The sequence below is a fragment of the Amia ocellicauda genome, chromosome 7, assembly GCF_036373705.1.
Source record: "Amia ocellicauda isolate fAmiCal2 chromosome 7, fAmiCal2.hap1, whole genome shotgun sequence".
Taxonomy (NCBI): Eukaryota; Metazoa; Chordata; class Actinopteri; order Amiiformes; family Amiidae; genus Amia; species Amia ocellicauda.
The window spans coordinates 44,288,788-44,315,986 of record NC_089856.1 but is presented as its reverse complement, the minus strand read 5'-3'; the positions used below and the strand labels follow the sequence as shown (position 1 = coordinate 44,315,986).

At 40.9% G+C, this 27,199-nt stretch overlaps 1 protein-coding gene across 4 annotated transcripts in view; it reads left to right on the top strand.

Annotated features, from left to right (window-relative positions):
* ece2a (endothelin converting enzyme 2a) overlaps positions 1-21,137 on the top strand; it is a 72,879-nt gene extending 51,742 nt beyond the window's left edge. For all 4 annotated transcript variants that reach the window (XM_066709838.1, XM_066709840.1, XM_066709839.1 and 1 more), the window contains one exon: positions 20,469-21,137. In XM_066709838.1, the coding sequence (XP_066565935.1) occupies positions 20,469-20,753 (285 nt within the window). In that variant the 3' untranslated portion in view covers positions 20,754-21,137. The remainder of the gene's footprint in view (positions 1-20,468) is intronic.
* The last annotated feature ends 6,062 nt before the right edge of the window (positions 21,138-27,199 follow it).

Here is a 27,199-nt window from a genome sequence, read left to right as displayed (position 1 = left end):
TAAGGAAGAGTCCGAATTTAACAACATATCAAACAAAAATTATAATATAAATAATTAACTGAGTTTTTGGATTAAAATATATAATAGTTATTATTATTATCAGGTCAGTTTAAACTGTGCAACCTGTGCATATGGGGGTAGGCAGGTGTGCATGCAATGGTTTAGAGATATGCATCCAATCTCCACTAAGGGAAATGTGTTTTCCCACGGCATAATTTGTAAAGTTGCATTTTCCATTACAGTACTATCAACACAGGATGATCTCAGGGTTGCCATCTCTCGCTAGCTTTGACTTCTTTTCCTTTGTTTGCCTACATTAGTTAAGCCTGTCTTTTCCATGGCTGTGTGAAAAACATCAGCATGATATAATATCTTCTGTGCTGCATATGATCAATCGGGTCACTCAGATTGTTTCTTTGGAAAAATAAAACAAGGCAATGTCTTGGTTCGGGATAAAAGGCTGTTCTTTCCCTTCAGCTATCTTGAGATCTGAATCTTGTCGACAGTGCTGTCTCGCCAGTATGATCAGGCAGCGAGGCTCTGAGACGTGCAGCTCCCACTCCACTTGTGCTTGCGTTTCTCGAAGGAAATTCAACCGTAATGTATTTAGCCACTTATTCCAAATCTCGCTATTGCACAAAGGGAGACTCTTATCCTTTTTAGGTCACTACACCGTGTGCATAATCCCCCAAGGGTGCGCTTTCATTTCCCACTTGCTGACACTCACCTCTCTGGTGCCTTCCTGTGACCCCATGTCACCGTTGATGCCAACCGCTTGGTAGAGTTAAAAATGTGGCAACTCTTTCTAAGCAGCTGGAACTGCATCACCTTTTTCTTAAATGACCACCTGCCGTCCCCGGTATTCAGTTGTAGCCGATGCATCCAGCAGGTTCAGAGCAGATTACCATGGCCTACGGATTGCTGCCCACGAAGGAAATACTATTTGTTGCGATTTGTAAATTGACTGGAAACAGAGCCACACAGAAGCTATGTCGAAAGATAGGATGTCACGTCTGTGGAATCATAAAGAAGTAAAGATTTTATGAGCAGGCTGGAGGGATGTTTGCATAGACTACAACAATGATAATATTGTCCGTGCCTTGGAGATCTTTGGTATTAGAACCACCTGTGCATCCATGGCTCCTCCACAAGACAGCATCCCACCAGGCCCAGCCCCCCAAGCTGCCATGCCAGCTTGGAAATGCTTCCTTAGATACTACTGAACATCTCGTGTCTTTTCCTTCCTTCGGTTTATCAACCACATCCTCAGTAGTTTTCTACACCACAAATTGCAGTTGGAGTATCTTCCATTGCAGTAACACCGATCGACTGGAGGGGCAACAACAGCGGACCCCCTACTCTTAGACAAAGACAGACAAATAGTCAGCCTTCAGGGGTCCCTCTACCCCAGCTGGCTTCAATGTGAGTTGGAGACCTTTTCACGTGTTGTTTTTCCCTGTGTGGAAAGTACCTTGTTGTGATTTTCTTTTGTGCACGATTGCTTTTTTCATTACATACATCTAATGTGCTCATGAGTGCAGCCATTGGCTAATCAATATATGTTTCACTCATCATTAAGTTGCTTCAATAGCATCGGCAAAACTGTGGAGCTGAGAAGGTGCCTGTGACTTGATAAACAATGCAAAGTGCTGCTACAAACCATTGATTTTTTTCCCTTTTACTGGGTAATGTGTACTGCTTCCCTGATAATGCAACCCCCCCGCAAATTGTGAAGCATTTTGTTAATTGGAGAACGGACTGTAAAAAAATAATATAAACTTGCCAATAGTGGAGATGAACACAGGAAGTCCCAAAATCCAAATTGTGTCTGACTTGCATCATTTTCTTCCTTAAAATATAATTAAATTAAGCGATAAACATAGACACTCATTTCTGGACATGAAATATGCAGTGGACACCCCAGTTACTGGACTAAAATATATGATCAGCATCAAATTAAAGAAGACAAATGTTTAAAAACAAAATTATGGAAAAGATATTCTCAGCAGTTCGAAGGAATCAAGCAGAAGACATATAGGATGTCCTTAAAAAGAGGAGTTTACAAATTTAATCCCATCAGTCTAAATTGAGACTCAGTATCCCTCACTGGGATTTCTGTATGTTTCATTTAGATTGCTGCTCTAGTGGGAGTTTTTTTTTTAGCTAATTCTTCCTTCTATGAAATCTTGGATTATGATTTCTAAGGTACCAGTACTGGGAATATATATATACTAATGAGTTAGGACTGGATTAGGTCTAAATAAAAAATGTTTGCACAAATAATTAAATCATTTTCTCCCCAGTAAACTTTGGTGGTATTAAAACAAAAGGTTTGCAGTGCGTATTGAGCTCTCTTTGTGCACCATCATACAAAATACATTTAATCCATGAAATTGCAAATGAGTATCGGTCCTTTTTTCACATGGTTCAATCAAAAAGTCTTGAGGTGAATTAAAGCACACATGCAAACCCCAGATATGTCCCTTAGACAGATCAGTGAGATCTCGGATTGCTCCAGAAGATCTTTGCAGTACAATATCGAGTAGCCTGATCTGATGACCCCACACTCACTGTCTTACTGTCTCTAGGTCACCTGGATGACACCCATTTAATTAAATCAACAAGTCTATCATTCTTTAACCTTTGTCTGTGTTTTCTCCAAAAAATGAGAAGCAGCATGTGGTTGTGGTGAGTCACAGGAGATCCTCTTCTCAGCGGCAGAGGCATAATGAAGCAGCCCACTCCACACAGTGACACACCGATGTTCTTGTGTTCTTTTTGTGAACAGATAACACTGACATTTAACATTTCAAAGAGGATGTTATTTATGACTGTCAGACAGAAGGATTTACTAGCTTGGCCTAGTTTTATAGAACTTTATCCAAAAACTTGTGAAAAGCAGGAAACTATCACACACACAACTAGAATATTGCTCTATATGAATAATAACTTGGGGTATTGAGGTGATACATTTCATTATGAACAGTCTGCCAGTATGCACAGTATGTTCCCAGGTTTTAATTTATACCTTTTACTTAAAGGTTTATGGATGCTTTAAATTGTCTTGATAAACCTAAACCATAATATATGCATGTTCTTCTAAGATATTTGTGTAAAAAGCTGGAAAAGGCTTTGATGCAAATTAACAATTAATCAATGTTTTCTGATTTATCTATTTGTTTTTTAATAGTTTATTTTGAACACGTTTTGAGACATTTAAACGGATGAAAACAAGTAAGGTGTCCGTGAGCATCGTGAACTTCCTTGAGAATTGTTAAAGGAGCGAAAAAGGAAATGTGGTTTTGCTCTTAGCGATTCAATTTTAGCTGTTCTATGGCATAATTACCGCGGCTTAAAAACACGCAGTCCTGTGCCCACACTGTTTTGCAAGTGCCAGTATATCCTCCATAGCAAAGATTCATTACACATGTATTTTTAGCTCAGGATTGATTTTTGCAAACACTAATGTGTACAAAAGCATGACTAAATTGGTACGTGCGGTCAAACTTTGAGTTTTAACTGCTGTCTGAGGCACCACTCAGTGTCTGAGGGGCACGGCCACAACAAGCCAGCAACTGGATACGGCAGATATTTACACTCTTGGGATCCCAGGGGAGGGGTTGTGACAATATAATCACAGTACAGGATACGTTTTTACTGTTTAGCAAGACTGTGAGTTGATAATACACAAAGGAAGATCCTTAGAGGTTGTTTTATTGCTGCACCTGTACATTAAGGTATTGAAATGATAGGAAATGCTTTAGGATGCTTGAAAATTATGTGTTCATGCATTTAATGAACTGAAGTACATATGGCAATACCAATAGTATTGATACAGGAACAGCCATTCCCCTGTGTATATGAGGCAGACCAGTTGGCCATCGTGTTTATCTCGGGCGCTCCAGGCCCCCCGGACCCTCGCGGAGATAATCTCCTGCTCTCAGAAGAGCCCAGAGGAATCGCCTCGTCTCCCTTGAACTGAATCTGGTGACAAAGAAGCAGCACGGCTCACGAATGACCCACTTTTGTTTCTAAACTCTTAACCTGCGAGGCAGTCTTCTGGAGGAGGCCGCCCACATTCGCAAGGATTTTTTTTTTAAATCCACGTTGTTCTCTTCTTGTTTTTTTTAAGTGCAGATATATTGGAGATATTACAATACGACTGATTCACAACTAAACAGAATAATTGGACTTAAACACGAATCTGCTGCTCAAAAATCATAATTCAAACTATATACAGTGCCTTGCAAAAGTATTCACCCTCCTTTTTCCTATTTTGTTGCATTACAACCTGTAATTTAAATTGATTTTTATTGGGATTTCATGGACATACACAAAATAGTCCAAATTGGTGAAGTGAAATTAAAAAAATAACTTGTTTTAATAAATTCTAAAACATATAAAACAGAAAAGTGGTGCGTGCATATGTATTCATCACCTTTGCTATGAAACCCCTAAATAAGATCTGGTGCAACCAGTTACCTTCAGAAGTCACATAATTAGTTAAATAAAGTCCACCCATGTGCAATCTAAGTGTCACATGATCTCAGTATATATATACCTGTTCAGAAAGGCCCCAGAGTCTGCAACACCGCTGAGCACGGGGCACCACCAAGCAAGCGGCACCATGAAGACCAAGGAGCTCTCCAAACAGGTCAGGGGCAAAGTTGTGGAGATGTACAGATCAGGGTTGGGTTATAAAAAATATCTGAAACTTTGACCATCCCACAAAGCACCATTAAATCCATTATTAAAAAAATTAAAGAACATGGCACCACAACAAACCTGCCAAGAGAAGGGCTGTCCACCAAAACTCACGGACCAGGCAAGGAGGGCATTAATCAGAGCGGCAACAAAGAGACCAAAGATAGCCCTGAAGGAGCTGCAAAGCCATAGGACCGCTATAAGCCGTACACTCCACAGAGCTCGGCTTTATGGAAGAGTGGCCAGCCAAAAGCCATTGTTTAAATAAAAAAAAGAAGAAACACGTTTGCTGTTCGCCAAAAGGCATGTGGGAGACTCCCCAAACATATGGAAGAAGGTACTGTGGTCAGATGAGACTAAAATTTAGCTTTTTGGCCATCAAGGAAAATGCTATGTCTGGTGCAAACCCAACACCTCTCATCACCCTGAGAACATCATCCCCACAGTGGAGCATGGTGGTGGCAGCATCATGCTGTGGGGATGTTTTTCATCGGCAGGGACTGGGAAACTGGTCAGAATTGAAGGAATGATGGATGGAGCTAAATACAGATAAATTCGTGAGGGAAACCTGTTCCAGTCTTACAGAGATTTCAGACTGGGGACAGAGGTTCACCTTCCAGCAGGACAATGACCCTAAGCATACTGCTAAAGCAACACTCGAGTGGTTTAATGGGGAATCATTTAAATGTCTTGGAATGGCCTAGTCAAAGGCCTAGATTGCTGTACACCATCAGAACCCAACCAACTTGAAGGAGCTGGAGCAGTTTTGCCTTGAAGAATGGACAAAAATCCAAGTGGCTAGATGTGCCAAGCTTATAGAGATATACCCCAAGAGACTTGGTGACAAGGTGGCTCTACAAAGTATTGACTCTGGGGGGGTGAATAGTTATGCACCCTTTAAGTGTTCTGTTTTTTTTTTGTCTTATTTTGTGTTTGTTTCACGATCTTTTTTTTTTTTTCATCTTCAAAGTGGTAGCAAAGTGCTACAAACCCCCAAAAAATCAATTTTAATTCTAGGTAATTCAAGGCAACAAAATAGGGAACATGCCAAGGGGGGTGAATACTTTTGCAAGACATTGTATAAGCTCTCAATAGACCCGTTATTAGTTTAGTGAAGGAACTGGTCTCGGGTGGAACAAACACGGCCAGGTGCCCAGGGTGAGGAACCAGTCTAGGGATGGCACTCGCTCCAGAGTCTGGAGCAATCCTACATCACCCTGAACTGTGTGAGTGACATATCTGGGGTCTTCATGCTTTCATTCCACCCAAGGCCTGATCTGATTGAACCACAAGCATACGGACACAAAATAAAGATGATCATCAGGTATTAGTCTTACTTACACTGAGGAAGCTGGTTTGGGATTGATGTGGATGAGTTTGTGGGTTTATAAGCTCTTTAATCTCATCAGTCACTGAAGGATGCTCATCTGAGGTAGAAACAGGTGCTTTGAATGGCTCAGCCTGTCAGGTAGAAAACCTATCAGCTGGCAATATCAACTACAAGCACAAAGTCCCCCATTTGGTAAGGAGTGTATTTGAGGCCCTTTTCATGATAACATTTCTGCTCATTTTGTTCTCGGTCAGTGAATGAACTGAGATCCCAGAGAAGATCTGTGTGTACAGTGCGTTTACTAGCCCTCCCCAAAAATTAATAAAAAAATAGAAGAATTGGTTGATACATTTGGCTGAGCAGCACCTGTTTATTGTGTCTTGAATTACGTCAATTTAACGAGTGTTTTCACTAGTTGTTAGGTGGTGCTAAAAAGGTAATACAAACCTATTGCTATACTGAGCCCTGTGAATTACAGCAGGGGTCCCCAGCCCTGGTCCTGAGGAGCCCCTACACTGTTGGTTTTTGTTACAACTGAGCTCTCAATTACTTAATTGAACCCTTAATTAAACTAATAATATCATAAATCAGAGCCTATTAATAATTTTGATCAGTCGGGGGTTTAAATTAACTATAGAATTGTATAAAGACCTTATTAAAGAACCAACTCATTTATTACACTATTTAAAGTCAAATCTAAGCAGATTGTTACTTCTATTAAGGTTCAATTAAGTAATCAAGAGGACCAGGATTGGGAACCTCGAAATTTCAGGATCAGTCTTGCAGTTATGTTTTAAATCCTCATTTTCTTTCTTTTGAACGTTCTTGGTCAAATGTTCTATTAAAGGCATTGTCTAATTGTAGAGGGCTGGTGGTCAGCGGTCATTTTAATTAAATTAGACTACCTTTGAACGTGCAGCTGCAATATCGACACCCTTCTCACTCATCACGTCTCAAATCAAATGTTTCAAGACACTGAGAATTAGAAGAGCAGATTTATGTAACCTTGCCGTTGCCTGTCATTGAGAGAGCAGCAGTAAGCTCCCCATTAAGGAGAGGTTACATAATGTTTAGTGCAGCCAGCACTGAGACCTGCTTGGAGAATGCTAATGAAGTAGTGTCCTCTGCAGCTACAGGGGGCTACACTCATGGTAATTAAAGTGGTACAGGCAGCAGGTTTTAGGCTGGTGGCATCATTATAGTAGGCAAGAGTTCAGGTCTGTTTACCTCGCCAATCTGATCTGAATTACATGAATACCTGCACTGAACACGTGACCTAACCCCGGCGTCGCAGGTCTGTGATTATGCACACATGGTATCATACAACACTGTAGTCAGGTATTGCTCATATCGAATCGAATTATAAACTGATTATTCACATTATGATTTAATTAACCATATGTAACAGTAATTGGTTGCTAATAGAATAAACGGTTCCTTTAAAGTTCCAACAGCAGTATGTGCTAGTGTTACTGATTAGCTCACAATGTACACCACTATTCACATCTGGAAAGAAAGAAATTGACTAGATGAAGCAAGCGAGTCCCTTTTAATATAATCACAGCAAATCACATCGGGTCGGGCTTATCCATGTGTCAGGAGTGTCAGCCTGAGAGGGAGCCACAGCCGATCTAAAGGAGCCTCGCTGGTGTCCTATGAAGAAGCACCGAAATGTGTGTGATGTTTTTTTTTTAATGAAACAATGATTTGATAAATGAAGACACTGTATTGAGATAATCATCATCATCCTCATCTCCTCCTCCTCCTCCTCGGGGGCTCCTGCTCATCTGTGCCGCGGGGTCTCCAGTGGGGTTTCCATGGCAGCAGGTTCCCATGGAAACCCGATGACAGTTCAGGCCTCATCCTCCGCCGATTAGAGCAGCGCCGTTTACTGATCATCTGTGTGCATCTCCATACATGTAAATAACCAGAACAGCTGTGGCAATGCAGACACTGTCACCGTCATACTTAAATACACCAGTGCATGCATTTCATGTTTAATGTAAGCGTATAATCTGATTTTAAATATATCAAAAAAAATGTTCCTCTTAAAGAAACACAGGCTGCGTTTACGGGCACGTTTCAGTTGTGCAGCATCTCCTGATTTCAGTAACAGATTAGAATCGCCAGGGCTGAGCTAGGGCGTCGAAACATCTTTACCAAATAGTAGTGTTGTTTACCTGTAAACAGGTTCAGCTCAATAGTCTTGCTGCTTCTGAAATGAACCAATTCAGCGTCTTACCAGTTAATTGAAAGCAGACGTACATTTGTCAGGGGAGAACGCAAACAATTATAATTGAAAAAATCAGGACAATTAAAAGTATAATGTGAGGGAAATATCTATCTTTGTTGAGAATACGTTTTGAGTCTAGATCCTCAGCTGACTGAGTTTCTGGCAGAATTCCTAATAAACTCTTGCTTTATCTTTGTATGTTTAGTATTTTTAGTATTTGTTCTGCTGCCTGTTATATTACAGTAAAACAAATGAAACTGCATGCCCGCATTTTGATTTGATATGGTGCCTAGCTGTTTAAGGAGCCACTTTTTGAGATAAATGACGTGAGACAGATTTGGAGGGTTGTACTCAGGTAATAACTTAAACTCTTAAACTTAAACCCTGTTCAATCCATAAACTTAAACCCTGTTCAATCCATCCTGCTCTCGTGGGAGCAGTGGAGGAGGGCATGTGTGTGTATTGGGTGTGGGCGCCCAAATTGAAAACTGGCCCCGATATCCCAAGTGATCATTGCTCTGCCACTGGCACATCACTCCTTCAGTTGGAAGCATTATATATTTTCACAATACACACAAGACGCAGAGCTGTGTGGACCGATTCTTATCACACGTTTGCTGTATTTCCTATCCATTTGCAGAATGTGATTTGTTTACCTCTTGGCATGACTGCCAGTGAGGTTTAAACAGCTTTCCAACTGAGAGGAGCCATGTGAGAATTAGCAGGTTGTTTCTCACAGGTTGTTTTCGGCTCTAATATAGCACGGATGTGACCGCAGCACGACTGTGCAGAACAAGAGCTGCGAGAAGCTCCTTTCACACCGGAAATCGGATTTATTTCAACACCATGAATGTTTAGCTTCTGCAAATGTTTTGCCGGACACCATTTTTATTTTATTTTATCCAGTGCCAGATTGCAGACCAGTCATTAAATATGTAAAATAATAACTGGAGGCTTTTTCAATTATCTTAAGACAGATAGAGTACTCTGGTAGTGAAAAACAATAGGGATATATTAGGGTCAAGAGGTTGCAGTGCAGTGGAATCTCTTCCTTGATTTTTTCGGCTGTAGACCTTATTTTCACCAATTAATTTACGCTTATTAGCTTTTGTTTACCCTTTACTTACTGAACTATAGCAATACTACCAGGCAAACTCCAATTACATTTCACAGAGGTGATCGTAGTTGCTTGGGAGCCCAACGGTTGCAGTTAAGTATTAATTAGCATGCTGCGCCTGTCACCGCTCACTGGAGGCAAGCTGCCTGGCCCGGGCCCTGTTTATCACACTGTAAACACAAGCAGGTGCTCAAGGCCTGGCTCCCCCCCGCTCTCCGTGTGAAACTCTTCACAGGTTTGAAATCTGGTTCCGTGTGGGAATTTTCCACAGCAAGATCTTGCATTATCCTGGCTCTTTATAGAAAAGGGTGGCAGACTTTACTTAGTCGACTCTAGAGCTTGTGATTAATATTTTCTTAACATTAGCATTGATTTACATGCATTTGTAATTGCTTTGTGCCACAGAATAGCACCTTAAACTAAGCCAGCAGCCACTCACACATTACACACACAAGCACGGCAGTAGATGTAGATGTCAGTCCATTGGGTAACAGCTCTTGTAACCAACCCCAAATTCAGGAGCAATATTGAGTTTGTCTGATAGTAGTGAATCTTAGATATAGGAGAATGACCAAAAACAAAGAGGGAACAATAGTATAGCAACAAAAAAATATCCAGAATAACAATTCCTGAGATTAGAACAACAAATTAATAATAACAATAATTACCCTTAACCTTTCAATAGTTGAATAATGGGCTTTGCATTCAACAAACTACCTAAAGTACGAAATAGACCTCAGTCCTATTTGAAATAGAGCATCATTCAATTCAGGCAACTCAGAGTAGCTTAAGCGCAGAAGAACGTGACATGATAAAATGGTCTTTTAGGATTTTGTCAAAGAGATCCTTAAAAAAATGTAAATATGGAAATACTGTCAGACAGACTTTAATTTTTGATTCCCTTTACTTACAAGCATTTTGGTATGGGCACCTACTAATACATTATTATTATTAATAATAATTATTATAATAATTCCTATTTGGCTTTCTTTGTAATGTAAATATAAGCCAAATCTGCTATAAGCCAATAGTACAAACCTCCCCCCTAGCCTATATTTGTGCTGTAAGGTCATGCAGAGTCAGTGTGCTAAGCTGGGATTGATAACTAAAAACAAATCAGCCTAATATGTACTGTCCAGGGTAATGCACTATGCACAGTTTATATCCAAAGTAAATGCAGATGTGCAAAAGTAGATATGTAAACGTTAACTAGAAAAGATATAGACAGTATCTGACCACAGTTAGATGAACCACTGTATTGCCTATTGAAAGCAGAAGTGACTCATTTTGTGTAATGTTTGTTATTAATATAATAACTCGGAGGGGGTGACATTTGTGGACGTGCACTACAATCTATTTCCATTTCCGCTATAGATGTTGTTGTTCTGCATAAACAAAGCAAGTGAAATTGTGCAGAAGAAAGACATTTTAAAAGACGGGGGTATATCAAACTCTGTGCAACAGGGGCAGAGCTCCCACCATTATAACCGACTTCTCCAATGTGTAACGTTTCCATCTAAGTCTAATCCCGTCGACAGGGACCACCAAGGAAGACTCGACGGGTGGGAGCCTCCGGGAGTGAAAGGGTTACTGGCAGATCGGCGTCAAACCGGGATAAACTTGGGATTCCCCATTAATCGACAGCCCTGGGTAGCTCCGCAGGGTGTTGCCATGAGCCGCAGGGCAGGTGAGGGTAATTTTTTAAACGGCTCAAGCGCGGGGAAACCCATAGGTTAAAAAAAGACTGACATTTTTTTTTTTTTTAGTAGGATACATCGCTAATTGACACGGTGATGCACCCAAATCGACTGCTAATCTGACGAAGGGACGCCTGAAATAGCAAATCTCCCGGGATTGCGCAGCACAAGGCAGCTTTGCAGGCAGGGGCTAGTGTGATATATGGCGCTGTTGGCTGCGGTGGATGCTAGCAGGACAAGAAGGGGATGGGGGAGTGGGGAGACTCAAATGGGTCAAATCACAGTTGTGGTGCACTAGAAAACAGAATTGAAATAAATGTCATAACAGTGAAACCCATTGTGTGTGGTTACGGTTTAAAATGATGAGACTGAAGCCATTCCTCGTTTTCTGGGCTGCAAAGAAGGATATGATGAATATCAATTGAAAAGCCAAAAGCTGTACAGTAGGGATGCTTCAGTTTGTTTAACACACAATATAAATAGTGTGAAAAACTACTCCACTGATGAAAAGTCAATAGATGTGCAATATCTGGTCAATAGTATCCAAAGGTCTATATGGAAAGCTAAATAGAAAGAGTACAGAGGAGAGCAGCCAGACTGAAACAAGTGTGACACTCAGACTGATTAAAAGGCTCTTTTAGTGTGGAACCGAAAAAAGACCACACCAGGCATGATTCAGGCACTTAGGATGCTGAAACGGTGTTGTCAAAAATGTTACAGCCACTTGGGGACACCAGTGCAAATTAAGTGTAGGAGCACGCTGGATGGAAAGCACCAGACACTGCTTCACTTTTAGATTGAAACGGGTCTGCAAATTCAGCAGCCAGGGTGTTGAAGCAGATGCCTTGGGGTCTACTGGGAGCCAAACGAACGAGATGGGACTTCCTCTCCTCTCTTGTGTTGTCATGTAAAACGGCTCGGACAGGGATAGTATCGGTGTGATGAGAAGATTAAAAAGATAAGCAAGTGTCCTCAAGTAACGTATGCAGTGGTTTATAAACATTTTCCAGCAGATCAATCAAACATGCACAGTTGACCGTACATTAGATTGGACTGTAAATTGATTATTCACCTGACAGAATTGTATTGATTCAATCATTACTCTCACACATTATCAGGTTTAATATTTTGTCTCTTCTACTAGATCTTCAACATAATGTTCTGAAAATCAAATGACTTTCTATTACTATTGTTGTTATTGTTTATTTGTTTGTTGGACTGTTTGCTTATTTTGCTTTTTAATACATCCTTTAATTATATGACCAGCTTTCCAGTATGTCATGTTAATGTGTTATTGCCTTGGTCCCAAACATTCAAGACCGTTCATTTGTGGCATCTGCGTGCTTTGGGATCCGCTCCCTGCATGACTGCTTAGCCAGAGCCACTGGACAGCACCCTCCCCCCCCCCGCTGTCTCTTGAGTCTCGGCCTCCACTTCACATCTGTGTCTCTCTGTAAGCCCCTTGGCACCAGAGTCCCGGCCGATCCCCTCCGCATGGCTGCCCTCTCAGGACCGCAGGGCGCAGGCCCACTCTCATCGTCTGACCTGAGATCTCATCCCATCCGTAGGAGAAGACTTCCTTATGGAAACTCTCAATTTGGCCAAACGATGCACGAAGGGTTCTACTCCCATGACTTCCCAGCACCCAAGAAAGGTGGCGGTTTCTGCCCCTTCTTGGATCTGAGCTGAAGATGTTGCACTTCAAGATGTTCACTCAACACACCCTCACCCAGTCCCTTCCCCCTGGTGACTGGTTCAGCACGTGCCTCTCAAGCACACCTTCTTTCACGTCCCAATCGTTCCATCACACAGGACGTTCCTCTGCTTTCCCTTCGAAGGCAAATTGTTGTATCCTTGCGCTCAGCCTGTCTCTCGCCCCTTGCACCTTCTCCAAGCGCATGGACGTTGCGCCGGCCCCCCTGTGAAGTGAGGTGGCCCGCGTCTTAGATTATCCAGACGACTGCATTTCACTGTGAACATCAGAGTATCACAATAGGTTTCATTGCTCAGGTATAAGTGGATGAATATGAGAAAAGGCTGAGGTCATGTTTGTCGAGGGGAAGCAGGAGAGCTTGCGGGATGAAAATTTAAAACTATCTCATCTAATATTGCAGATTGAGAAAGTAGTTCAATAATTAAAACAACCTACTGTGCTCATTCCCAGAGGACCTTAGCTGCAGGATAAAAAAAAAAAAAGAAAGTTATTTCAGATGAAAAGGAAAAATATGTGCAAAATTAGCTCTGTCTCTCTTGGGGGGGTTGGCTGTACTTGACAACTTGAATTTTAACTTGACAATGAGGGGGATGGGCTCAGTCCACACCAGACAGCAGACTTCCCTGATGGAATCGCGTCTTTAGAGTAATGGAGTGAGATTTCCTTCTGAACATTCATAGTTTAAGTCCATCTCCAATGTCCACACTACAAAGCTGTGCTACCGGACGCAGCATTTCACTGTGGCTGTGGATCAGCAATATGGGGGGAAGTGAAGTGGGGAAGGAGACAGTTTTGTAGGTGGGGGAGCAAGGAGGAGATACAGCCAGTCTGGGACAGAGGGGTTGAGAGGGAGAGTAGAGAGAGAGAGAAGACTGGAAGTGCCAGGGTGCAGGCCGGTCCAGATATCGTGTCAGGTGTACCAGTGTCTGGATTCAAACTGTTATTGTGAGCCATGGGCGCTGGTGTAGTGTGCAATATATCTGCAAGATGTACTTTGTATCATTTCTGTCTTAATTTAGCTTACATAAAATACTTTCCTCACCATGGCAACTGCAAAATGTAGTCGCTGTAACACATGAGATGCTTTGGAATGTGCGAAACGCCAGGCACAACACAAACAATATAAAGGTTTTTCTGGGTTAGCTGCCTCGGGCGACAGAACATCTTGAATTATATATTTTATCCTCCTCACATTCATTTTTTATCTGTTATTTGCAAATCTAAGAAATGTCAGGCAAATTAGCACAGCCACCACTGATTTTGGTTTCAGCTCACAGTGGCTTCTGCTGTGTTTTTGTATGTAACAATAACAAACCTATATGAGCAACGCAGAGTATTTATTACTTATAAGAAATGTGTTTCTGCCTCTGGGGACTAGAGTGAAGTTATTTATTTTAGTCTTATAAAAGACAGATTAGATGAATAGGCTGAGATAAAAAATGGTTCAGTATATCACGTCCATGTTTTTCAGTGAAATGACCTATATATGCTGCATGGCCAAGAAAATGCACACAGAGCCAGTTCTATTGTCTTTTGTGTAAAACATTAGTGTACTGTCACTGTGCTTTATTGATCTTCAATTTAAAATTTCTGTAGCTGTTATTTTAGGCTGAAGATGCAAACTTTCTGTATTGCCTTAAAGTTTTTGTGCTTTTAATCTCTCACAATGTCACTAATTAAAAAACAGACAACAGACTTTAGACCAAATCACAACTTTGACCCACCTGCCAATCACAAATTATGAAGTTGTACCCTATTGCGTTGTGTTTTATAAATAGTACAAGTGGCTACACATTTTTTTTTTTTTCTTAACTGCAATAGGGGACAGATTTTTCCAATTTAAGTCTGTGTTTACAGCATTTTTTTCTTATTTTTCTAGATTTTATGAAAGTACGCAATATATTGCTTTAGGAACGGGATTGCCAGGACATTTGTAGAGGAAAGAAATCAGTGTCACAAAAGAACAGTGGGACGCTACAAATATGGCGTGCATGACACTGACACCTGCCATCTCCTCTCATTAGTGCTCGGCAGCTTTTCCAGAGGTTGTTGCTCGAGATAATCAGCATGGGAAGTATATTTTCTAAATAAAATGCATCTTTTTGGTAATAAAAATGAAATTTGGAAACCACACACTTTCCTGCCCATCACAGGTTCAGACTGCTGCTCCCAAAATGGTGTAAATGAGAATGTCTGAAATGCATATAAAATAGTTTCGTATTTTTGCAGACCGTGACTAATATTCATATGCCACATATCTCTCATTGTCTGATGCGTGTGCACATAAAGGAGTGTAACAGCGCACACACACACGCACACACACAATTTTTCAGATGCCAGCATCCTCTCCGGTGGCTTAAGTTAAGGGAGGCAGTGAAGGATCGCTCTTTGATGTATTATTTAGAGTTGCCGGTAATTACGTCCCCCCGGTGCTGACAGTCTGCAGCCCCTCTCTGCTAATCTCCGCTGGCAGTTCAAAGCAAAAAAAAACTGTGAGGAGCTGTTTATTCTGACCTGCCGTTCCCGGCCCACAACAACAACTGCTTTTGTGAATGTATCAGACTGCGTCTCCTCAATACTGAAACCGTGCGTGTCTGAAGTGAGAGCCACACAAAACCGCAGTTCCTTGACATTTCATCAATGCACAATAAAGGTCAGAATCAGATGTTTCCACTTGTTATAAAACAATGTATAGAGAGAACTTTTATAAAACGTGTTATTGTGTAGACATATACCACCTCTCAGTCCAGAAGACATATCAGTTTAGATTTCACCTGTAGACCATTCGAATCAGGTATTTTACCGTTGTATTCACTGAATGTGTGGATGGATTTTTATAGTGTTTTTTGTAATATTGTTTATCTGTAGCACTTTGTGTCTTTGTGAAAACCATTTCAGTTGTCTTGGATAAAGGCTTCTGCTAAATGACTAATTAATAAAAATGTTATTTTGCAAATATAGTGATTGAAAACTGGAAAAGAAAATGCTCCTGCGACTGTGGGCACAATAAACCAGAGCTATCTGTGACAAGAAGACTGAAATGCCTTGAACTGTGAAATTATTTACTTCTGCACATACCCGTTTTGTTTTGATATTGTTTTTATTTCATTTTAAATCAGATTCCAGGAACATTGCATCATGCAGGAAAAAGGAGACAGATTAACCAAGTCAGTGATTATAGTGCAAGCCCATTGTAAGGAATCCACAGGACATTATGATGTTTAATTAATAAGATCTTTAATTAGTAGTAGAAATAAATAAATCAGAGAAGCTGGCAACAGAAACCTAATCCCCAGACTCAGCAAATGGTCTGAGCCCTGAGTAAACCAAGGGCGGGTCATTTGTAAAATAAATCAGCTCATTTGGTACAGATCCAACTCCCGTAACCTTGTAGGTGACTCCTAGAGACAACAGGGAACTTATTTAGTCTGATTCATACCCCTCTTCCTCTCCGTGCCAATCTAAAGATAGTCAGATGTTTTGAGAACACAGTGGCAGACTGTCTGTGTTGCGTTTTAAGAAGTGAAACAGCGGAGAAGGTATCTAGTATGTGAAGGTCACAATGATTCACAATGTGCCACAAGCAACATACAGGATGTTATACTGGGTTTATTCTGTGCATCGTCAATAATTCTGATATCACATTTCTCACACGTTTAAATCCTCGTCTGTGAGCCCAATAAAGGTTGAGGGTGTTCGCCCTGTGCAGTGAAGGGTTTCAGCACTTCAAAGATGTGACCGTTCTGAAATTTTCATCCAAGAAGGTGTTGGATTAATGAATCAGCCAGTGAAATACAGACAGTGGCAGAGCTGTCTGCCTACATTGACATGCTTTACCTCAGTACACTTCTTGTGACTGTTCAGCTGGTGTTGCTGCCGCTGTCACCTCCCACATTACATTTCACATAAGTCTTCTACTTTAGAAAGAACATGTACTTAACAGTGATTCAAAAATTAGGAAATGTGATACTTTATAGTGTACAGCAACATTAACTTAACTGGTTATCTGTACAAAAGCATTTATGAGCTACAGATATTCCAAATATTTTTATATTTTATTATATTATATTAAAACTGCTCTAAAATGAGACATGTTTGAAGTTTGATGCCTCCCACCCTCTTACAAAAGATGGTATAGCTCATTAAATATGTATAATTGAGCTCACATCTGTGTGCTAGTATCACACTTATATCTTCCAATAAAATCTACATTTTGAGGTGGATTTGACACAGAAGAACATATTAACGTGGAAGTATAGTCTGCAAGAATAGCATAATAGTTTTGCCAATTGCATTACCATCCAGAGTGTTATGTTTGACATTTGCTTGTTGTTGTGCAGTTGCTGATAGGACCGTGAGAAGAACTGAGCTGTGAAACCACCATAAACATGCACATCACCGCATCTCTGTTCGCAGATAAAGACCTTCTAATTGTGACAGAACGTCAACGAGCAAACGCTCAATGGGAGATGGTTTGGAAAGGGATGCAGGCTTTTGGTTTCAGTCCCTAAGGGATCTGCCTAGTTAAATACTCCCTGGCGTGGGGCTAGCTTTTCCCATGCATTTCCACGTTCCTTCCTTTCCACATGACAAGCTGGAGGCGAGGAATTATTATCGGAACTGAGAGAGGATGATTTCAAATTCACATTTTCTTGAAGAGAGAGGAAGCACGCGACAGAGAGAGAAGGGAAATATATGCCAAAAATTGAACAACACTTTTCCCTTCTGGCATCTCCTGCTTCCGTGTTTATTTGGATACCCTAGATGTCTCTCTGGCGAAGCAGCCCATGTTTGTGAGGCCTGTGTTGACGGATGATAGGGGTTTGTGTTCCGTGTTGCTAAACATTGATTGACCCGCTTCACTGGGCCACCCGGACGAGCCCGGATCTCCCCCGTTTGGACGCTGAGTGCCGTCATGGTTGGCCAGCCAAATCTCGCAGCTCGGTCACCGCTGTCCGGGGCTGCCGAGCCGAGGGAGCGGGCGCACGGGCCGTTCGATGCTAATTGAGTACAGACCTGCAGATGAATGTAGGGAGAGTGAGGGCAGGAATGGGCCAGTTTGAAGAGTATTCTAACACCCTGGCCTTCTGCACAGTGGTTTTGCATGAGTATATATACCAGGGTGGTTTATTTGTGAGATCATATCAGGGATGATATGAGACACAATTAGGGTGCCTATATGATGATACAAATAATCGATGTGCTTCCCAGTACAAGTCAGTCAGTCAGATAAGCCACACATCCACTAAAGGGTTAGTTAGAGACTGTGTCTTTATAGAAGCCTACATGCCATACGCCTCCACAGCGATGCAATACCAATAAAGCAATGCTGCAGTGAGAAAAGCCATTCTGTGAGTTACATCCAATGGTAAGCTAAAGAGGACTTCAAAATGGATCCATAAATGCAAAGCCGGGAAGGCAAATTGTTATCAAAAATGGAGGGTCAGATCAGATCACGGATTAGCACAGTAGTGCACCAGTAATGGACTGCAGGTTTCACAGCCAAAGCAACTATATACACCAAGCTTAGGTCCGCAGTCCATTCACAAGTTTCAAAACTAGTATGAGAGCAACGTTTATTTCAGTTTCTAAGAGGGTCCAGCTGCATGTTTTTGATCATTTAAAAGTGCTGCGCTCTTACCCTTCAGCTGAGTTCACTGCATAGTCTGACGGAGGCTTGTCTGTGTCTCTGCGTGCGATTCACAGGTTTTTCCATATTGGGTTTTATTCTTATCCTCAAACAAAAGTCACATCAATTAATATCCTTTTCAGCCACCGGAGGAATGTAATACCGACCTGCTGCCATCTTTAATCGGAGCTTTTAATCGCTCAGGGCTTAAGATTCTCACAGCCTCAAATGATTTCCATTCCTCCCAATTTCATCCTTTGTTTCCCGTATTTGAACTGTCATAAATAGCCCCAGCTGTAAGCAAGGAGATAATTAGACCAAATGTATACGATTAGTGCAGCAGAGCAGCTACGCCACACGCAGTTATCCATACCTGAATGCAAACATAGCATTTAAACTGGGCACGGGCAGCAGGGTGGGGGAGCGGTCAGGATTCAAAAGGAGCTTGTGATCAGTTAATTTACTTATTTTTTCAGTTAAGCTAATTTAAAACTTCCACGGTCTGTTTTTATAGCTGATGACTTATATATGTGTTGATTACTCCAGACATTGTACCCACAACACATTTCAGAGTCTGGAGGGGGAAGAGTTAATTTCAACCAGTTAATCATTCAATTAGACTAATTAAGGGGCCGAGAGCCTGGCTGGGACAAAAAAACAGCTGACACCACCCCCCCACCCCCCGGGAGTGCACTTGGCAGTGGGTGATACTGCAGTAGTGATGTCATCATGAGCAGACAACCCTGAATGGCTTGAATAGACCAATATGTTCAGGCAATTTTCGTTGCTTGTCATTAGAAGCTGCAAAACGAGACCGTGATTTTCCTGAATGTGTATCATTTGTAGTCATGGTGTATTACTTTGAATGTTTCTAGAATATGCAAAGGGACACGGGACTTTTTTATTGAATAGAAACATTCGAAGGAATACAGTATAGAAGTATAATTACAAACTGTGAGTGTGTGTGTGATTTAAATACATAATTTGCATAAAAAGGTGCATTTTGGAAAATCAGTGCTCTTGTATACAGTGATTTACAATATTTCTATGATATATATTCTGTTTACTCATTGGGATATGCAGTAAACACCTGTAAATGTCACAAAACATGTTTCCTACACTGTATCAGAAGTTCCATGGGTCTCCTTTTTGCTCTTCAGAACCCCATACAGTGGATCTGATAAATATTTATTCAGTATCTTACCCAATGATATGTTTTATATCTGCAGCGGCTTGTATGAAGGAAGCACAGTTACACCTTGTTAGAATCAATCCAAAGCTGCACTCTTCTGCTAATAAATATTTGTTACTTTGCGTTACTTTTTTGCTTTCTTAATTAAATATTTAAAGAGCATCTTGAAAATGAAATGCATTTTCACACCTACGGGCGTCTGTGTTACTGAAAGCGGAAGGCACATCTCTCAGCCCTGAATTATTCATGGCTTTCCAGTTGTCACACTTCACTGTGGAATAAATCATTTGAGAAGGCATCACATGATTCGAAACCGTTTGCGTTGAGACTCTTTTATAACCACGAGAAGCATGAAGTGTTACATTTATTAAAGCCAAATGAGAGGAAGGGAGGAAACCCATCACTGAATCTATCTATATCAGAGCTGAAACGCTGGAGAAAAGCAACACCTATATATTTTCATCCCTGAATGTTTGTTATGCTGCACTAACCAACTTTGAGTACTTGCACTAAACCTTTTAGAGAATCATATCATTATCAATAGAATCAAATCAATTTCAATCAATTTTTATTTTATATAGCGCCTTTCGCAGGGTAGACACAGAGTGGTTTAAAAAAACTTAAAAGTTCTTGTCTGACCATCACGATCTCCAGACCTCAATCCAATACAACTTTTGTGGTATGACTGGGAAAAATGGTCTGGAGACATTCTATGTACTGGAGCGGTTTTATTTGAATGAATACTTCAAAAGTGTGAATACTTTCCTGTGAGTAGAAGCTGCCTCAGTGGATGCTAAAAAGTATTATGATTCCTGGCTCAAATTTGTGACGTGACTTCTTTCTCTGTCTCAGATCAGCCGGGTGCTGAAGCCAGGAGGGCGTTTCATCTCCGTCACCTTTGCCCAGCCTCACTTCCGGAAGCGCCTCTACGCACAAGAGCAGTTCGGCTGGTCGATCAGACACTGGAGCTACGGAGGAGGCTTCCAGTATTTCTTCTACGTCTTGACAAAGGGAGAGGAACTGAGCCCAGAGGACCGAGCTCTGGAGAGGAGTCCGGCCAAGAGAGACACGCCCTCGATGGCTGCCTTTCTGGAGGACTCTGACCCAGAAGACTACCTCAACCGCATCACTATTTAAGGCAGCTTGGCTTCGCGGCTGGTTGACTAAAAGACTGAGAAAATTCACACTGTTTTAATTGATGTAATACATACACACGACTAGAGGAGACAGTGAATGCATGGTAGTGTTTTAAAGAGCAGTTTGTGTCCCTCAATTCTATACTTTAAATTGGTTTCTGGAAAAAATTACTTCTGAAAGGACTTCAATTCAATCTTTGCAGGGATCATTTCAGAAGTTTAGTACTTTGTTTGGAACCAAAGAATAACAGGAAGGAGAGACAAACTTCTAGTTTAATATTTTATGTCAAATGTCTCGGTTTAAATATTTACAAAAGTGTTGTTTTTATGACATTTTAATGTAAAGATTAACTGTTTTACTAAATGAAAAATATGAATATTGTAATACATTGTTTCTTACAGGAATATTTTATTTTTAGTGTTTTGTATTCTTTAACTCTAGATTTGCCAGCAGCTTCTGTTTCTAGCAGAAGAAAAAAATGTCATTACTTAAAAGCCTGTTGAAGTGATATGCTTGGCTTATTGTCACTCAGACAGTAATTAACACAACGAACACTTTCACTGTGTCGGCCAGTGAATCAATATGGTTCGTTCAAAAGTTGCTGAAGATCTTGTCTTACAGGCTGGTTGTGACACGAGATAGAGAATCAATGTTAATTCCTTGAGACTCCAGGACAGTACTGGAGATCTAGGCGACAGTGACCTCAGGCAACCAGGCTAAAAGCAAAAAGGCAGAGCCCGTGAAATCATGGCAGAGATGTGTTATAAGCATGATTTATCACCTATGATTTTCTTCTATTCTGTTGTTTTTCATATCAACAGAAGCTACGGATATGTGAACGCTGAACGTTCATTTGGTTTCAAATGATAATTTTTGTTGTTGCTTTTTTGTCTTGTCATAGAGGCTAAATTCCTATTCAAGTTGGTAATAGCAAATCTGTGATTCAAAATCAGCTTGATCAATGCTCTAGTGTCCCCCCTGTGCTCAAGGTAAAGTGTTTTGTACAGAATACTTTACTTGGGGGCTACCAATGTCCATGTTTGCCCTTTGGTGGTCTTCTGATTTTTAGAGTAGCATCAGGGTTAAATAATGCTGCTGACAAAGTTGACATGAGTGTAGCCAATATGAAAATGAAAAATGTCTGGTCAAGAGGGTTAAATGAATAAAAAAAAAGTCTCATACTACAAAGACAAGCACTCTGTCTCTTCTTGCGTGGGCCTAGACGTAGTGAATAGGTCTTTGGTGGACACAACAAACAGATCTCTGAGCTTTATGCTCGGGCAATAAGCAGTCATCTGATCACAGCCTGTAAGAGTGGAATTTCACATTAATGGTATCATGCAAGTAAGAAGCCATGTCCCCATCAAGTCAGTCTACCACAGAATATACACTCAGTTAGTGTAAGTATCTCCTACCAGATTTTTAGTTTTGAGAAGCCCCCGTCTCCTGACTGACCAATGAATGATTTTTCTCTGAAACGGCGGTTGTGTCCGAACTAATGTCCCTGCCCTGGTCTCTGGGTCTGAAATTGAACAGCACAGTCGCCTGTATAACATCTCACCACCACCCATGCCGAGGGGACGCTGTCGATAAGTGACCGTTGTAGCGCAACAGGCTGAAAGTGCAGAGACCTGAATGAGATGAAATGTGTTTCCCGTCCCACCTAAGCAAATCTTAGTATTTGTTAGAGGAAAACATCTAATGAAGACACGTGCTGCACTGGCTTAAATATAGTCCCTCTGAAGAATGGCTGTGGGGCCAGAAGCCATTAATAAACCAGAAATCATTTATTTTTAATTCTCTGCTGAAATGTAATTACAGTCTATTTTTAATACGGGGGAAAAAAATGGGACATGGTTTTTGATTCACTCCTCCTTGAGAGATTATTTCTGCTCTCATAAACTGCACAACCCTCTGTTTTTCTGCGAAAGCGAACCGGTGAATCAGCAGCAATTTCAACAATTATCCAAAAATGACCCTTTTCATATCAGCATAAAGCGCCGTTAACATCCTGGCAGGTTTCAGATCATAACAAACAGAAGCGCGAGACGGCAGTCCGCCCGTGCTGAAGGTTGTGCATCTGGTGAACTCATTTCAAACGGCTTTGCACAGTTTCTGTCTTCTGCCACATGTAGGAACCATGTTCATGTGTGAGACGTATATAAATCCAGTTCATAATCTGAGCTGGAGTTTAGACAGATGAACATACCCTGTCATTTCCCATTGAAATATTCAAAATGGTAACTATTTCCAACATTTGGTTTACGCATATGATATTTATCTATATCATATTCATTTCATGTCAGTCTCCCTTGGGAAAATTAGTCTGCTAGTTTTTGTGTGTTTGTTTAGTTTAGTTTGTATCATTTTTTAATTTCATGTTTTGTATTGGACATATTTAACCTATTTTCTTAGGTAGTATCAAACTACTGTTCAGATGAATCTATATTCATGAATTCAAACCACAAAAATAATGACGCCCTAACACGAATAATGCACAGACCCAGATATCCGTGCCAAATCTAACGGAAAATAATCTTTACAAATCCCGTCCTTCCGTTTTGCTTGTCATGTTATTGCTGATTGCAGCCGAGGAACTCTGGCACACTTTCTCTCCAGCGCTCGGGATACGTTACTTAATCCTGCAGCGTAACCGGACCAAAGCACACCAGTGTGATTTCCTTTACAGCAAAGCATGTACAAGAGGCAACTGATTCAGATTTTGTTTGCATACCACGTTGGGAGTTATCTTGTTAGCACTGAAAAAATATAGAAAAAGAGATTATAATAAAGCTCTGCAGTCTTTTAAACAACTTATTGAAAGTTACATTCTGTCACTTTTTGATATACCTGCAGTCAATACCATCATCTCACACCTTTTATAAACACTTCATACATGACGACACCTTGAACAAGCACTGAAATCACAAGTCACACGCTTGGCCATGCTCATTCGGAAAGATCGCAGTCTCGAGCGCTAGTACTTCACTTCTTTTCTGAAATTGTTCTGGAAAAATGACATTTTACTCAATTATTTAATGGAGCTGTTTCCACGTTTATAAAAGTGCATGACGACGTATTTCTTCAATGGTTTTACTATCATTTCAGGACCCATATCCTCCCTGTACCATTGCTATATGTTTGGTACTGAGTAATCGGGAGGCCTGGCTGATGAATGACTGATCCGCAGACCGGCTTTATTTACAGGCCATTGGTAATGAGGCTGGCACCTCCGCCGCAGCAGTCTGACAGCTTATATAATCTTCACTGGCAGGGGATTCGGTATTGATAATGGTATCTTCAAGCCTGGCTGAGTGCCGGTCCAGCTGGCTAGTGGGACAAAGCAGTTTTCTGATTGTTTGGTGGAAGAGAAAAGGGTGGTTTATACCCTATTTAATCTCTCCAACAGAGACCATGATAAAACCTAATCGTTAGTCTCCTGAGTTTCCAATAACTGGTTTGTTCTCCTCTGGCTTTTGGTGCTTTGATTCAGGTGATTTCATTGTGTACAGTTCCCTTCATGGAAAAAAGTGTTCTCCTATCTGTGGAAGTTAGACAGCTTATTACAGGGACATCTTACCTTGCTCTCTATTGTTTTAAGTGTAGATCTTTATAGTTGTTCAAAAATTAACAGGTTCAGTTTGAGACGCAGACTCTTGAGAGATTTGTCGGGCATCTACCTTGGATTACGAAGACTCGTGTTCACACTAAACCTGAATTGTCAGGCTTAGAGCACAACAGTCTGTGAAATGAGCGTGGAAAATGGTGTGTGGCATATTTCACAGCTCTCAATATGCAAGCGAGCATCGTGGGCGTTGTGTTAAGTTATTAACTCCGTGGCAGGTGCTAATGCTTGGTTTTGGCTTTGGTACGGTGGCGAAAGGTAATACTGTTTGAAGCACCTCTATTATGCATATGCTCTCGTATTTCATTACTATTCTCTTGATATGTGGTTTGACCTTTTGTCATAAGAGGCTGGAATGATGCGTGTTTCACTCCGTGGGGAAATACAGTACGTCTTTGATTGTGAATCATCCATTTGCAGATTATTCTGTCTTCCTACACGGCTCTTTTAAACCCTTTGAGTGCGTGTGTGTGCGTGTGCATGTGCGTGTGTTAATCTATATGTATATATGCTCATATTGAAAGAAACACTTGTGCTCCAGAATATTCTGTTTCACTTCACATGACTTGTGTCGGGAATGTGATTCTTCCTATATTGTATTTTATAATGTCCAATGGAGAAACTATAATAAGGACAATAATATTAGGATGTGATTGTGTGTACAAACTGATATCATCCAAGACAAGACTGGCTGCTTTACAGTTTTCCCCAGATCAGTAAGGCTGTTCTGTCCGTAAACAAGAATGATGTAAATATAATATGATTATTTACTGGTCTGTATTTTCATGTGAAAGTCCTGATTTGTATATATTTAATTTTGTTTTATACGTGTTTATTATTGAATTAGGTCATTTTTATCAATGAATTATACAATTTAAACATGACTTCATTCGGTTTAAATTTGGTGCTTTCCAATGTATGCCAGTCTGTATCAAAGCATGTGATTTTTTCCTGAGTGTAAGTTTGCACTCACACTTCAGTTTGTGTCTCCTTTATTCCACATCAGCATTCGAAACTTAACAGATGCACTTTTGACAAAGAGCTGAGAAATTAAACCAGTGACGTGTGTCTGCTTCAGCATTTCATGTGCGAAAACACTCCCAGTGCTGCTGAAAACAGGGGCCACAGATGTGTGCTGAACAACACGCTCTTTCCACAAATACAAAAACTTTTAAAAGTTCAATTAACATCTCACCTCAACTCGAAGCGGAAATAGAAAGCCCTACCATCATGACTGAAGAATAATAATGTGAGAGATGGCACAGTTTCCTCCTTCACAGATCTCACATCCCGACCTCCGGGTGGCGCGTTGGCGCAGTGATTAGCACTGCCGCCTCACAGCTCCGGGACCCCGCTTTGATTCCAGCCTTGGGTGTCTGCCTGTGTGGAGTTTGTGTTATCCCCGTGACTGTGTGGGTTTTCTCTGGATGCTCCAGTTTCCTCCCACATCTGAAGGCATGTTGCTGAGATTTATTGGATATTCAAAGTGGCCCTGTAGTTGTGTCAGTGTTATTAATGCCCTGCGATGAACTGGCATCCCATACCGGTTGTGCCCAGAGTCCTTATGTTAGGCTCCAGCCCACCGTCACTCTGTACCGGAGGAAGCTGTTGTAGAAGATGAAAAATGGATGGCCATTCCAAGCAGGACCATCACCTGCAGCCATGACCTGGCTTTCAAAACCTTCCCATCTTTTTTGCCCAATTTCCAAACATGTCTGTCCTGATGGAATATGCTTCTGAAGCCAAAAGGTCTTTTTCAAATATATCCATATCTGTATATTTAATAACAGTTTCACCCAGTACAGGGTCGCAGTGATCTGTAATTTGACTGTCAGAATGTCTGTAGATTTACATGAGACTGATGTGATTTGGAAAACAACCCAACAATATGGGTTTTATGAAAAGAGTGTCACACTGTCTTGTATCTCAATATCCAATTCACACTCAGTTCAACTATATACTGTATTTTCTTGACAGATTTGTTCTAGGCTAAATCAGTGTTCAGAAAATATATAACTGACAAATAAGAATCATTCAATTACAATGTTTATTAAACTAAATAAATGACAGAAAAACATTGTTTCTAGTGAAGGGGCGGAACTATTTTACTACAGCCGTCTTTCAAGAAGTCAGAGAGCACCTGTACAGTTTCCAATGGTCAGCTGAGTACACATCAAGGTCAACATTTACACATGGAATATACGCGATCAGGTGTTTGGAAAAGTTCGTACATGACAGCTCAGACTGGAATATAATCAACGTCACGGTTGCTTTTCAAATCAAAACAAAAATCCGAATTACTATTCCAAAATGTCTTCTGAAAATATATGTTTACATGACTCTTGATATTGGAATAACCTTTCTGCAATATTATATTTCCATGCTCGGTGGAAATGCACAGAAGGCGAACCCCATCCTGGCTCACCCTAATTAAACATGACCACACGAGCATCTAATTAGGCATGTGGGATCATTAAAACAAATTAAAAGCAAATTATGGTTCGTTACAGTGCTTATACATGATCGTTATTATTATACGAGTGTACGATCACAATATTACACTATATTGTGCTGTTACTGACCAGTGACCTGTATAGCAGGTACAGCTGCACTGGGACACGTGCATGCAAGGGGGTCCAGCAGGCCTGCAGATGTTATATTATCGATGTGTGTCTTTTCGTTATGCAATTAGCCTTCACAGTTCACATTAAGAGCTTTGTGTTTGATCACATTATGCTTTCTGCGCTACAGTACGACACAGGGAAGTAATACTGCACTTAAGTAAGGTCGTGCACTTGAATCGTCTGTCGATGTTGCGCAG